Genomic DNA, 13,379 nt, shown 5'->3' on the forward strand with positions numbered 1-13,379 from the left:
GAAATTTTCTAGATTGGTGCCTCTGGTCGCCGAAAAATTAAAATCGAGGCTTTATTCATGGAACGATCGCGGAGAAATGATTCTTGACGGTAAAACGATTCAGGGATCCAGTATGGTGGATTTCTTTAATTACCTAATGAGAAATATAAAAAATGCTCAAGAGCCAAGGCATTTCGATGTATTTCTAAAGGCTATCGAAGAAATTAATATACCGCGCTCATGGATAGGGAATCAGAATGTGTTGTCTCGCATGAGAGATACCTCATCGCACTACCCCCTCACAGAAAATAAATCCTCGAGCGGCGAGGAAAATGTCTTTCGATGGCCCCTATCAAATGTGAAAGACTTCGATCATCAAACAAAAAGAAAACAGCAGAGATATAAAGTACAGCAGGAAAGAAGAGGGAGATCCCAAAGTCAAGCACCTTATAAAGAGAAATGGGAGGAGCTTTAAACGATGCCGACGCAATTTTAGAAAATATCTATTACGATGTAGAAAACCCCGCTTCGTATGGCGAAGTGGTAAGATTGGCTCGTGCCGCACAACTTCCGTTGAAAACGACGCGTCGATGGTTAATGAAACAGGATGCTTATACGTTACATAAACCAGTTCGCTTTAATTTCAAACGACGGAAGGTGTTGTCTTTCGGCATTGGAGAATTAATGCAATGCGATTTGATTGATTTGTCTAAGCTCTCTAAATATAACGATGGTGTAAAATATTTATTAACAGCAATTGATGTGTTTTCTAAACGCGGGTATGCCATTCCTTTAAAATCGAAGAGTGCAGATTCTGTACTCGAAGGATTTAAGAAGCTATTTAAGGAGACAAATTTTGTGGTGAATTTACAAACAGATGAGGGAAAAGAATTTTTTAATAAAAAAGTTCGTGACTATTTTAGAAGACATGGAATACATCATTATGCCTCTAACAGCGAATACAAGGCGAGTGTTGTAGAGCGATTTAATCGAACGCTAAAATCTAAACTCTATCGAATATTTACTTACACCAATTCCTACAGGTATGTGCATGTCTTGAAATCAGTTTTGAAAAGCTATAATTTGAGTATTCATCGTAGTACTGGTTATGCACCTGCCGACGTGAAGCCGGAACTAGAAAGTGAAATTTTTGAAAAACTGTATGGCTATAGCATAAAACCGAGATACAAATTTGAGGTAAACGACCAGGTGAGGATTTCTAAAACAAGGCGAGCATTTCGCAAAGGTTATTTGCCCACTTGGACGGATGAGGTTTTTGTCATATATAAGAGATATCCTTCGAGTCCGTCGACATATCTGCTTAAAGATTTAAAAGGAACAGTTCTGAAAGGAAGGTTTTACGAACAAGAGTTACAAAAAGTATTAAAGAGTTCTCACGATTTCTGGAGAGTGGAAAAAATTCTGCAAACGAGAGGTGTCGGTGCTAAGAAAGAATATTTCGTCAAGTGGAAAGGCTTTGATCGACGGTTTAATTCGTGGGTGAAAGCGTCATGGATGAAATGACAGAAGAATTCTACGTTACTCTACCCAGCAATGCGAGCATGCAGTATTTCCCTCAAAACAATCAGTCATCTTATCGAACAAAACTCGCCTCTCCTCTGTTATTGAACGATTCTTGGGAAGTAGGTCTAACTGAAATTTTTATTCCACGAAATTGGTACAATGTGGGAGAGTATAATAATGACTATGTAATAACTAGGAATGTGGAGAAAAGCATTCCTATTAAATTTTCACGCCATACTTTATCATTTAATTATGGCGTTTTAGTTTCGGTAAACGCAGATGTTTCTCTAGAGGAATTTTTATCAAAACTGAATGATAAAATTAGTACCATTCTCGGTAGAGAGGACGCTGTAAAATTCGTTCTAGAACATGAAGGGAGGAGTATTCGCTGGGTTCTTGCAAATGGTTTCGAAGTACACATTTCTAAAAGAAAAGCTCCTAAAATGTTACAGATGTTTTACTTACCAGATGAAGATACTATTATTAAAAAATCTCAAGTGATGAGATTCAGATCAATAGCTGAAAATAAAGATCAGTTATTTTCAATCATAAATAGGAGCCCTTCTAGCACGAAACTGCATTTGATTCCGTTAACCTTAATAAAAGCAGATGTATCTAGGGGTCTCTTTGGCGACGTAGCAAAAAATATCCAAGATCTTAAATTGGAAAATTTTGTCACTTTCACCTACGATCAGACGAAGTCCCAACTAGAAATAAAGGTGTCAGAAAACATATTACTCAAGAAAGAGCATCCTCCCTTTTAAGGATACTCGGCGTCCACAAAAACCTTATAATTTCGCAAACGCGAAAGTTTCCTGTGCTTTTGCCCCTAACTGTTGAGGAGGGGGAAGCTGTGGAACTTATAATTAAAGGATATCCCGAAGTAACTATGACTGAAAAAGAAACTTTACATTTGCATGTCAGCGCAGGCGTATATAAATCACCGGAAACTTTATTTCGCGAGTTTCAACACGTACATTTAAGACAATTAGCGAATTCAAAAGTGTTTTTAGAAGTTCCTCCAGAATCGGAGCTGGCATTTGGGAAAGGGCTGGCAGACATGCTGGGATTCGTCAACACCCATTTCAAGAGCGGAAAATATATAAGCGACTATCCTTTAGAACTGGACGGGGGCATTACAGAACTTTTTGTGTACAACGATTTAATCGAATCACATCACGTTGGAGATGTGCATGTTCCGCTGCTAAGGGTTATTCCCTGCGTGAATGAAAAAAATGATCAAATTGTGAAGCATTATGAAAAAACTATATATTTTCCTTTGCGAAAGCACTATGTGGAAACGATAGAAATAGAACTGAGAACGAGTAGCGGGAAAAAATTACCTTTACGGGAGGAAAAACATTTGTAGTCCTGTCTTTTCGCCGTAAGAAAACTATATAAATTGAAGATTTTTCAAGCTTTCCTCTCACTTTCTTAAAACATCCTTAGAGAAATGCACTTAAATCAGAAAGAGTGCGAATCCTATTATTGTGCTCAAGTTGGTGGTGGCGGTGGTGTTTACTTTCAAGGTATACCTCACCAACGAGGTTATGGGTTTTTTGGAGATTTGCGTCGATACATTACGCCGTTGGCACTTAGAGCCGGTCGTTATTTGGGCAAACAGTTGATGCAAACAGGAAAGAACGTCTTGTCAGATGTTGCAGCGGGATCGTCATTTAAGGACTCTGCTCGGAGCAGGTTACGTGAGACCTCTAATAAAATAAAAAGTGATATTTTTGAAAAATTACAGAGGGGAGAAGGTATAAAAAGAAAGCGCAAGAGGAAAAGTCGTCAATCAAAGAGCAAGCGTTGTAAGACAAAAGCAGATATTTTTACATAAAGATTAATAGTAATGGAAACTCAGGGGGTTATATGCCTTAAGAGCGAATTGGATCTCTTTAATGGTGTCGCCGTACAACTGGGCATCGATTCCTCTTCCTTCGTGGAAATTCACCCCGTATCTTCATTGTCTGATAAGACGCCCATAGAATTTTACATTAGCGGTAATGGTGAACACTATTTGGATTTGGCGCATACGATACTACACACACGACTTAAAATAACGAAAAAAAACGATACCAATCTCACCGACGCCGACGGGGTGGCACCTGTTAATTATATTTTAAACACATTGTTTTCCGACTGTTCAATATTTTTAAATGATAAACAGGTTTCGTCACAAGTGAATTATTCTTATAGAGCCCTTTTGGAAAGTTTGTTGTTCTATTCCAAATCAGGTCAAGATAATCTACTGAGTGCTGGCTTATTTGCAAAAGATACTGCATCTAAGCATGATGTTGTGGGAGACGAAAACGAAGGTTATACAACGCGTGCAAATCGTTGCAAGCTTAGCCAAAGCCTCGACCTCGTGGGACCATTGCACTTCGATTTGGCCACTCAACCGAAATTGTTAGTCAACGGGGTTAATGTACGCATTAAACTGGAAAGGCATAAAGATGTTTTCACTTTGATGTCGGCAAACGACAATTATAAAATTAGAATTCAGTTAGCAAAACTATACGTGAGAAAAGTCAGCGTGGCTCCCTCCATCCTAATAGCACACGAAAAGGCTTTAGAAAAAGGAGTTATTAAGATGCCCATTCGTAGGATTGACATAGAAAGTTTTGCAATATCGAGCGGTTTGCAATCGACAACTATAGCAAACGCTTTTATTGGTCAGCTACCCACACGTCTCATTCTAGGTTTTGTATCTAATGCCGCCTATAATGGAAGCATCAACAGAAATCCTTTTAAATTTCATCACTATAACCTAAACTACCTATGCATATTAAATGGGGGGCAGATGATACCTTCCAAACCCTATCAGCCCAATTTCGAAAAAACATTTTATGGGCGAAGTTATTTAAGCATCTTTACAGATTTAAATCGATATCATTCAAGCCCCAACATTAATATCTCCTTTGATGAATACAAAGATGGGTATACATTATATGCCGTTGATTTGACTCCAGGTATGGCATCTAATGAAAGCCACGTAAGCATAAATAAGAGCGGAAACATAGCCATTGATATCAAATTTGCAGCGGCCTTGCCAGAAACAGTTACCCTGATAGTCTATGCTGAATACAGGAACATAATTGAAATAGACAAGTCACGCGGAGTCACGACAGATTATTAAAAATCATGGACGAAGTTTTGCAAATATACGGAAATGAAATTATCGAACTAGCTAAGGAGGCGGGTGCAGGCGAGGAGGTAATTCGAAGTATAGGCGATATGATGTTTTCCAATAAAATAGCGAACCTGCGCATTGCATTCTTTCTCGCTTTTGCCGAAAAAATTATTGAAATTTTCCCATCAAAGAAACATCAAGTGTACGAAGAAGTGTTTAAAAGCATATACAGAAATATTCATTTCGAACAAAGGCGGTAATGGATACTTTAACTCTGTGTCAATATGCCTGTGGCGACAGTCGAATCAAAAAAACATTTGGAGGTGTATATCCTTCCGATTTCATACCCTTACGAAAGAGACATTACTCCTCATTTATAGTGAATTCGGATCCGCATACTTTACCTGAGAGCCACTGGATTTCGATATATTTTAAGAAAAACAGCACGGTATATTACTTCGACAGTTATGGTCTTGCTCCATCTAACAAAAATATTTTAAACTTTTTAATGACCAACGCTAACAAAACATTTTATAATAAAATATGCTTTCAAGATGATACCAGTACATCCTGCGGAAAATTTGCTCTTTATTTTTTATTTTGTATGGTAAGAGGGTACTCTTTGAAGGACCTCTGCACGAAAGATAAGAAAAAAATGAAATTTTTATTAGGGAATTTTTTAAAAAAAAATTCAAACGTCGCCGCTGTTGTCATGCTTTTCATGCCAAGAAACAAAATTGTGTGTCTTTGATAAATATGCGTGTTATTCCTGCAAAACATCACTAACGCTTCAGAAGTCGACGATGGAACGTTACGGCTATTTGCACACTGGAAACTCCAAAAACAGTCCTGTTGAAGAAGTACACGTTGAAAAAATTAATCATTTTTTCTTTAAAAACCTAAGCGACTGCATTCGTAATGCTCTTTACGATGAAAACACTAGCGGGAAAGGAAATCGTCATTACCTGAAAATTTTGAAGAATGCCGAAGTGGTCAAGCATATTCATAAAGCTGACCATCAACCACAACAACAATATGGATATTGCTACTTATACATTCAAAATGAACAAATAGCTCTTTTTTCGGCATGTAGTAAATTATATAATAGCATGTTGGATTGTGTTTCTTCGAAAAAAACTAAATATGAAAGTGAATGTATAAGAGATGAAAGCTATGTAATTAAAATTGCTTACTTTGTTATTCTGAATGATGATGCTATTGTGCGAGAATTACATCGCACTTGTGTGTAACATAAACAATTTGATCAATAAAAAGGATTTTTTTTCTTTCAAATGCAATTTTTTTTTGTCTTTGAAAAAAAAATATCAGATATATAGATAAATAATACATTTTTACACTTATTTATGAGCTGCATTTTTCTATTCCACTGTTTTGTTTTCCGGTAAAAGCATCTCCCTTGAAGAAATTAATAAAATGTAAATTCCTCCAAGAAGATACTAAAACCGGACCTCTTGGATAAGGTCCATTTTTTTATTTTTTTTCTAAAGGATTACAGAAGCTTAATACAAAATAATCATTCTTGTATGCATGATACAATGAAAAAATCAAATGAAACAAAAAAACATATTACTGTTGTAAAATATATAAAGGTATCAAAAATTAAAATGAACATTTAAAAAAAATCAAAACGATTTTTCGATGTAAATCCAATATGGGAACTAACCCATTATTTTCATTATACCATGTGAGATGTTATATTGATAATACAATAAGTAATCAAATGAAACAAAAAGTACATTCCACATTATTACAAACATAAATGGAATCATTAAATATCAACAAAAATTTCTTTCCCTCCCCCCCCTCTTTTTCGTCGAAACATACATGGAGGGGGTGTTTATAAAATAAAAATGATAAATCAGAATATTGCCTTAATGTGTCAGTATTTTTATTCATATTCGACAGTTAAAAGAAAAGTTTTCTACATAACCTCCATAACAATTATTATAACAGTCATCATGGTTAATTCGCGAGACATTCGTGTATCAAGTTTACAAAAGAAATACAACATAAATTCCTGTCGCAAATGAAATACAGAGAACTTTGCTTACATATCTCACACCAATTATCTTCATTTCGCATATAAGTATCAGAAATTAAAATGAACATTTAAAGAAATCAAAACGATTTTTCGTTGTAAATTTATATAGAAACTAACCCATTATCTTCATTACACCATGTGAGATGTTATATTGATAATACAATAAGTAATCAAATAAAACAAAAAGTACATTTCACATTGTTACAAACATAAAAGGAATCATTACATATCAACAAAAATTTCAGGGTGTTTATAAAATAAAAATGATTAATCAGAATATTGCCATAATGTATCAGTATTTTTGTTCATATTTGACAGTTAAAAGAAAAGTTTTCTACAAAACCTCCATAGCAATTATTATAACAGTGATCATGGTTAATTCGGGGACATTCGTGTATCAAGTTTCCAAAAGAAATGCAACATGAATTCTCGTCGCAAATGAAATACAGAGGACTTTGCTTACATATCTCACACCAGTTATCTTCATTTCGCATATAAGAAAGGGTATCCCTTTCATTATAACATAAGAAATGATTGAATTTTCTGAAAATTTTACATTTCGTTCTGGTAGTGTCTGTTTGACATCGTAACCACAATTCTAAACATTTGTTGCAGCTTTTCAAATAAATATTAGACTCATTATTTTGAACAATTACATGTTTTACAAATGTGATATGTGCAATCTTTAGGTGTAAAAGAAATATAACATCATCATCAAAGAAAAACCAGGCAATAAATTGTTTAGAAAACCACTTATTAAATCGAATTCTTTCATAGAGAGTTAAACTTTCATTCCAAAATACATCTCTGTTCTCTAAGGAGAAACTACTTTCAAAATCAATCCAGAATCGACCTTTCTCTATTATATCTCTTAAAATCATACGAGGAATATTCAGTTCTACATTATACAGTTCAGCTATACATAATATCGAAGATAAAATAGTTTGAATACACATATCTTGCAAAGAAATTGGTTGAAATAAAGCCATATCTTCTGGGTATTCTATGGGAGGGAAACACATTTTTGTTTTTTGTCGATCATTAGCATAAAAAAATATAAGTTGCAAAAATACAATGTCACACTCTACAATAAAATGTTACAAAAAAGTTCCATCATTTTTTTTTTAATTCATGTCTTCTTCACGCGTGTTATAGTGACCATAAGACAATGATTGAATTCCATCATCTAACAAATATTTTTTGTCATAATATCCCGAGAGGCTAGCTTTATTTTGAAAAATCGTTTGCAGTTCGTGCTTTTTTGAAATGATTGAATATTGAGAATTCCTAATCAGGGAAGCATTTTCGAAAACGTTTTTATACGTTTCAAATCCAATGTTTTTGAGCGCGCTCCTTTTGATTCCTTTCGCGGTCTTTTTAACAGTATCACCGAAACGAAATGCGTACATTTTGCATTTCAAACCCACAAATTCCGATATGGGGGTGAGTGTCTCACTTTTTAGAAATCCCAGTTTTCCACGGTTCTCTTCATTAAACATTATATGATTGGGTTCGAAATTACTGCAATCCAAAATATTTAAAAAATTCGTTTTTAAATCACTATATACATCTTCAGTTGTTATATAGAGATACAAAGAATCTGTATCTGTGTATAACAACTCGCATTTTTCTTTGTAAAAGTGTTTAAAATGGGAATAGAATAATTTATACATGTGCAACTTCGCTAATTCTAAAACGCTGAAACCTATATAAATCGGTTTATCTAGACACAAATTTGGATTTTTCATTTTGAAAACTGAAAAATTTTCATTAATTATTTCAAAATATTCCAGCAGAGGACTGTTTAATTTTTTTTTTGGCATTGTTCCTCACTAAAAACGCCCTGTACGCGAATACGTTTCCTAACATTTTGACAGGTTTTTCCATAGAAAGCGTTATTCATCTTTTTAAAGAAAGATTTTTCAAATTCGCTAGACGCATTTTGTCTTTTCATATTATTGAAAGCAATGTATTCTTTAAGCCACGCTCGTTGTTTGAAAGCTAAAATTCTATGAATTTTCTTAATTATTAAACCCTGTTCTACGTAAAACTTTAGATTTAAATAATGAGCGATGTAATTTTTTTTTCAAAAAAATTGGGTAATAATTTTTTGCATGGAAGTGTCGTCTCTAACTGAAATTTTTTGCTCAGGGTTTTGGCATAAGGCGATAGCATGTCAAAAGTGAGTTCAAAATGTTCCGGTGCTAGCGGTAAATCATTGTGTTGGTCATGCAGATTGGAGGGATATAACAGATCGGATTCGATAATATACCCCACATCACCGTCTTCAACACAAGACAAAATATCAAACGCCTCCACCTCATTTTCCTTTAACCAGTAAAAACCTCCCAATAGCAGGTGCTGGCTCATTACACACCCGTATAGATTATTTGCGTCTAAGGCTAAGATATAGGTGTGTGGTAAATCGGGTTTATAACTCTCGGGGATATAAGGATTATTTGCAAGAGCATAACGTCTACCCAGAAAACAAATACCTCCTCGCATTTGGTTTTCAAACCAAATGTATTGATTCACATCTCCTAGAAGCTCTAATTCAATTTTAGACGCTTTCAGTCCGGCATTCCACGTTAATTCGGCAGCCGTTATAAAATGTACAGGATCCAAATGGTAATATTTTAGAGCGGTGCGTCTGAAGGATAAAAATACTTCGGCTAGCAAAATAACATCTGTATTTTGATATAACTCTAAGTAATCGGCAAAAGTGTTACATCCAAACGAATGAAACACGTGTGTGGCATGTACATAATCTTCGTCGGAAACTGCTTCTCCTTGTAATACATTATTAAACGCGCTCTGCGGTGGAAGCGAAGTTTCATCCAACACCGATGATGACGCAAAATATGAGTAAGGAAATACGCCTTTCCGCAATAACAATTCTCGTTGGGGATTTTTCTCAAAAAATGCATTAAACAATTTAAATTCATGTTGTGACGTTTTCAAATTCGACACCAAAGTGTCCAAAGACGCATCTAAAAATTGAAACGAATCAATAAATTTCATTTCATCTAGTGTAAACATGGTGAATTTTTCCAAATTCACCGGAATAATGTTAACTTTATTTGCATACATTTTCGGCATGTGTTTTAGTAACAGGTGACTATCATAATTCCTGAAATTATGAATTACCACCGGAATGTAGTTTGACACTTTAAAATTCAAATTACAGGAGCGATGTGCAAGACCTCTCACATGCCCATCACTCCAGTGGCAGTGATCTCTGACCCGAACATCGCCTTCTAAGAAAGGATTCAAACATATATGACATATATTTGAATCGTAACTTTTTTCCGACGTCTCCTGCATCGGTAAACACTCTTTCATCTTTTGCAAAATTTTAGATTTGATTTCGCTCAACGTTGTGAAAAAATGTTCCATTACATTCTCTCCGCAAAAATATTCATGAAAAATAATCTCGTCTTCCACGTCAGTAACTATTAGGGTATAACTAATAGGAATATGCTGTTCAATTGGGGTAGTATGACTCTGTTGCGGAGAAGGAAACGCAGTTTGAATCTTGCGCGTGAGGCATTCAAAATCGGTAAAGACACAAAAAGGATGATAATGCATTTTCATTAAATTTGTAAATTTAAGAAGTGTGTTTTTAGGAATGCTAACTTTCTGCGGTTTGTTTTCATTGCAAAGAGTTTTGTGATACTCTAACGTTTCCCTTCTCTGAAACCCACTTAAACAAGTTTTACAAAAAAAATTTACTCGTTTTTCGTTTGCGTGTAATAGACGATTAAAATTTCGAATACAAAAGAAATGTTTTTGAAAATATAGCAAATCTACTGTTTTTGTCGCATTTCGCTTTTCACTTAATTGCAAAGGTAATATTTCATTTTCCTCATATCCATACACGTTTATGGATACATCGTTCAGGTTTTCAAACATTTTTACATCGCCTAACGCTAAGGGAAATTTGAGGGATCCTAATTTAAAACGTGATATATCCTTTTTATACAAGTAAGCCTTCTGAGGATTTCTAGTGGATTTCGGAAAAACACTTGCGGCAACAGAATATAAAAAACAATTGTCGTCACCACATTTGATATTTAACAACGCTTTTCTATTTTTTAATCCCGTCGGTAAAGCGATGTTTTTACAACCACCGCGATTTTCCCGATAGTTTCCAACGTGTAAGTCAAGGTACTCTAACTTTTTTATTTTCCACCCGCTTCCATTACGGACAAAATTATCTATCAAATTTAAAATCTTTTTAAAGCATCTGTCAATGCTTTCGTAGATTTGGTTAGAGGATAAAATCCTTTCGCAATGAGAACAAAAATAAAAACACTGATTAATTTCTTTTTCATCTTTCCCCAGTTTCTCAAAACATATTTTCAAACATATTAAAATCCTGAGTCTTAAACTCGATCTAGTATTTAAAATGTTGTATATGGCAGGGCGTGCCGTTCTGAGTATCTCATACGGATCTTTCTGAGAAGCATCGAATGTTGTTCTTAAAGTGCGCAAATAGCCTCGGTGGGCTTGCGCTAACTGAATAAAATTCATCATTTGAAAAAAATAATAAATAAATAATGGAACTTTTTTGTTTACAATATTATATAAAATTCATATTAATTTACTAACTTCCACTACCGCTTTCCAGCAAAATCAGCATTTTGATATCTTTTTTTTTTTAATTTTACATACAGTGACTCTTAATCACCCCCAAAGCTTCGATTATACGATCAATACAATTCATATTTATATTAAATCTTTTGGGGGTGGCGGCGGTTTCGGGATACACCCTTACAAATGAAACATAATTGACATTTTTGAAGTCACAAGTTTCTATTGAAACATTTTTTCCAATGTATATTTTAATTTTTTTGAGTTTTTTGCGGGAGGTTTCGCCTTCCTCGGGAGCAAGGTTTAAAATAAGATCTTCCGACGGCTGCACATCCCCCAACGTGTCAACACATCTACGTTTGCGTTCTAAAATAAACTAATTTTAATTATAATTTTATGCTTAACATTTATCGCAGAAAGTATTTAACAATAAAAGAACAATAACACACAAAAAAAAACCTTACGTTTCACTCACCATTACGAGCTTCCATTGTAATCCTTATGGAGGATGATAGCACCAACCTCACCGCTTCGAAATGTAATGATCAAGTGAAAGTTTCACAAGTCTCGCCTTGTGCGCTTACAGGATGTTTACGCTTTCAAAACACGTATTTCATCAAATACTACTTTCACCTCCCCCTCAAAATCTTAACCTTGATCTAACCTTTCTCAAGGAAAAGCGACCATCTCGTTCCTAATTTAGCAATGCAGAATATTATCCCAGCCCACTCAACTGAAACCAACCTTTTCAAATGCGCTTATTACATTCGACTCGTGAATTTTAATTGAATCATTTCCCTCTTTTTTTTTTTTTTTTTTTTTTTTTTTTTTTTTTTTTTTTTACAAGCCTCTCATCCTTCATTTAACTCGCTATTTTAGAAAAACATAGTATATGACAAACAGTCTCGCCTACATTACCACCTACTACTACATCCAAGTACTTTTGAAGGTCGACTGCACTTCCGGGGTGCAGGGATACTCAAATCCTAACTACTCCTGTATTCTAAAAATAGCAACATCTACTCGCACTGCGTCATTTCCATAAAAATCTATGTCATATGACTCTTACGTAACTGTGATGTAAATTGAACTAAAGCAGGCAATATAATAATTTTACAGACAGATTGTTGACAACATACTCAAATTCGTTCTGAGTGAGATATACGGAACGTTTTGTTGTAATGTCTGAAGCCATATTTATCACTTTTAGGAAAAACAAGCATTTGATAAATAACGTCTATGATCCACTGAAACTTGTACGCATCTGCTGTGAGCTGTCTCTCAGATCACTTAAAAAATAAAAAACGTGATAGCTAAAACCATAAAGCTAGAAGTGTGGAACTCGATATGTGACCTTATGAGACGGGTTTGGGAAGGTAGGAGGAAGGATACGTATAATTCTTCATTTTTAGAGGTGAAACGACGGATGGTAACTACTCAGAGGTCTCTCAGACCGCCCACAGTACTTGAAAGTTTTTTCAAAATATTATATTTTTTCCCGTACAAATTCCTGAATCTTTGACTTCTATTCCTCAATCAGTTTTCAAATGTTTTTGTGTTGATACGTAATTTTTCAAAATTCTGTGATATGTAAGAAGATATCGATGTGTAGTGGTAGGCTAACGTGTTGTATCACTGAAAAAAAAAATAAGAATTTAAAATCGAAATTTAGGATAAATGTAAAGTGCTACTCTTCAAACTGATTTCGTGCTAAGAATTTATCTTTTGCACAGAGTAGAATGTTCCACTTCGCAAACTTATGCTGCTAATTTAATGGCAGTTCAAGGTCACGTGTTGTCATACTGAATAAATTTTGATATTACTTAATGCGAAATTAGGAAAGCAAAATTTATTTCAAATTTTGCGAATGCTAGGTAAATAAAGATGAAATACCAAGCGTGTAAAGAACATAAGATGAATAGTACATTGTATAAATTTAGAAATTGTAACAGGATTTTAATCTCCTACGCTGAGTCTCCAGTCACCAATATTGCAACAAAGGTAATTCTCACAGTCAATTAAATAGTTAAATTGGTAACCGCCTATGTATTATTTATTGACCATTTCTTATAAACATTAAAATATTTC

The 13,379-nt window shown here is 34.5% G+C and overlaps 2 protein-coding genes across 3 annotated transcripts; one reads left to right on the forward strand and one right to left on the reverse strand.

The window, feature by feature from the left end:
• Window positions 1-3,355: 3,355 nt before the first annotated feature.
• Window positions 3,356-4,642, forward strand: LOC146994267 (uncharacterized protein F54H12.2-like). The gene has a single exon (XM_085826342.1). The coding sequence runs from the start codon at window positions 3,356-3,358 to the stop codon at window positions 4,640-4,642; it is 1,287 nt and encodes a 428-aa protein (XP_085682468.1).
• A 1,455-nt stretch (window positions 4,643-6,097) lies between these two features.
• LOC118183665 (uncharacterized) lies at window positions 6,098-12,315 on the reverse strand. 2 transcript variants are annotated; one of them, XM_085827107.1, is made up of 2 exons: window positions 11,756-12,315; window positions 6,098-11,657 (listed from the first exon to the last, which is right to left on the reverse strand). In XM_085827107.1, the coding sequence occupies exon 2, from the start codon at window positions 11,232-11,234 to the stop codon at window positions 8,757-8,759; it is 2,478 nt and encodes an 825-aa protein (XP_085683233.1). In that variant the 5' UTR covers window positions 11,235-11,657; window positions 11,756-12,315; the 3' UTR covers window positions 6,098-8,756. The 2 variants fall into 2 exon arrangements, with proteins under 2 accessions (XP_085683233.1, XP_085683232.1); XM_085827106.1 differs by having other exon boundaries at window positions 11,767-12,314.
• Between the last annotated feature and the right edge of the window lie 1,064 nt (window positions 12,316-13,379).

The sequence above is a fragment of the Stegodyphus dumicola genome, chromosome 11, assembly GCF_044657685.1.
Source record: "Stegodyphus dumicola isolate Sdum_Otavi_A_Nest chromosome 11, ASM4465768v1".
Taxonomy (NCBI): domain Eukaryota; kingdom Metazoa; phylum Arthropoda; class Arachnida; order Araneae; family Eresidae; genus Stegodyphus; species Stegodyphus dumicola.

Bases quoted from the DNA above. Each gene is read 5' to 3' on its own strand.
- LOC118183665 (XM_085827107.1), bottom strand. From the start codon at position 11,234: ATGATGAATTTTATTCAGTTAGCGCAAGCCCACCGAGGCTATTTGCGC.
- LOC146994267 (XM_085826342.1), top strand. From the start codon at position 3,356: ATGGAAACTCAGGGGGTTATATGCCTTAAGAGCGAATTGGATCTCTTT.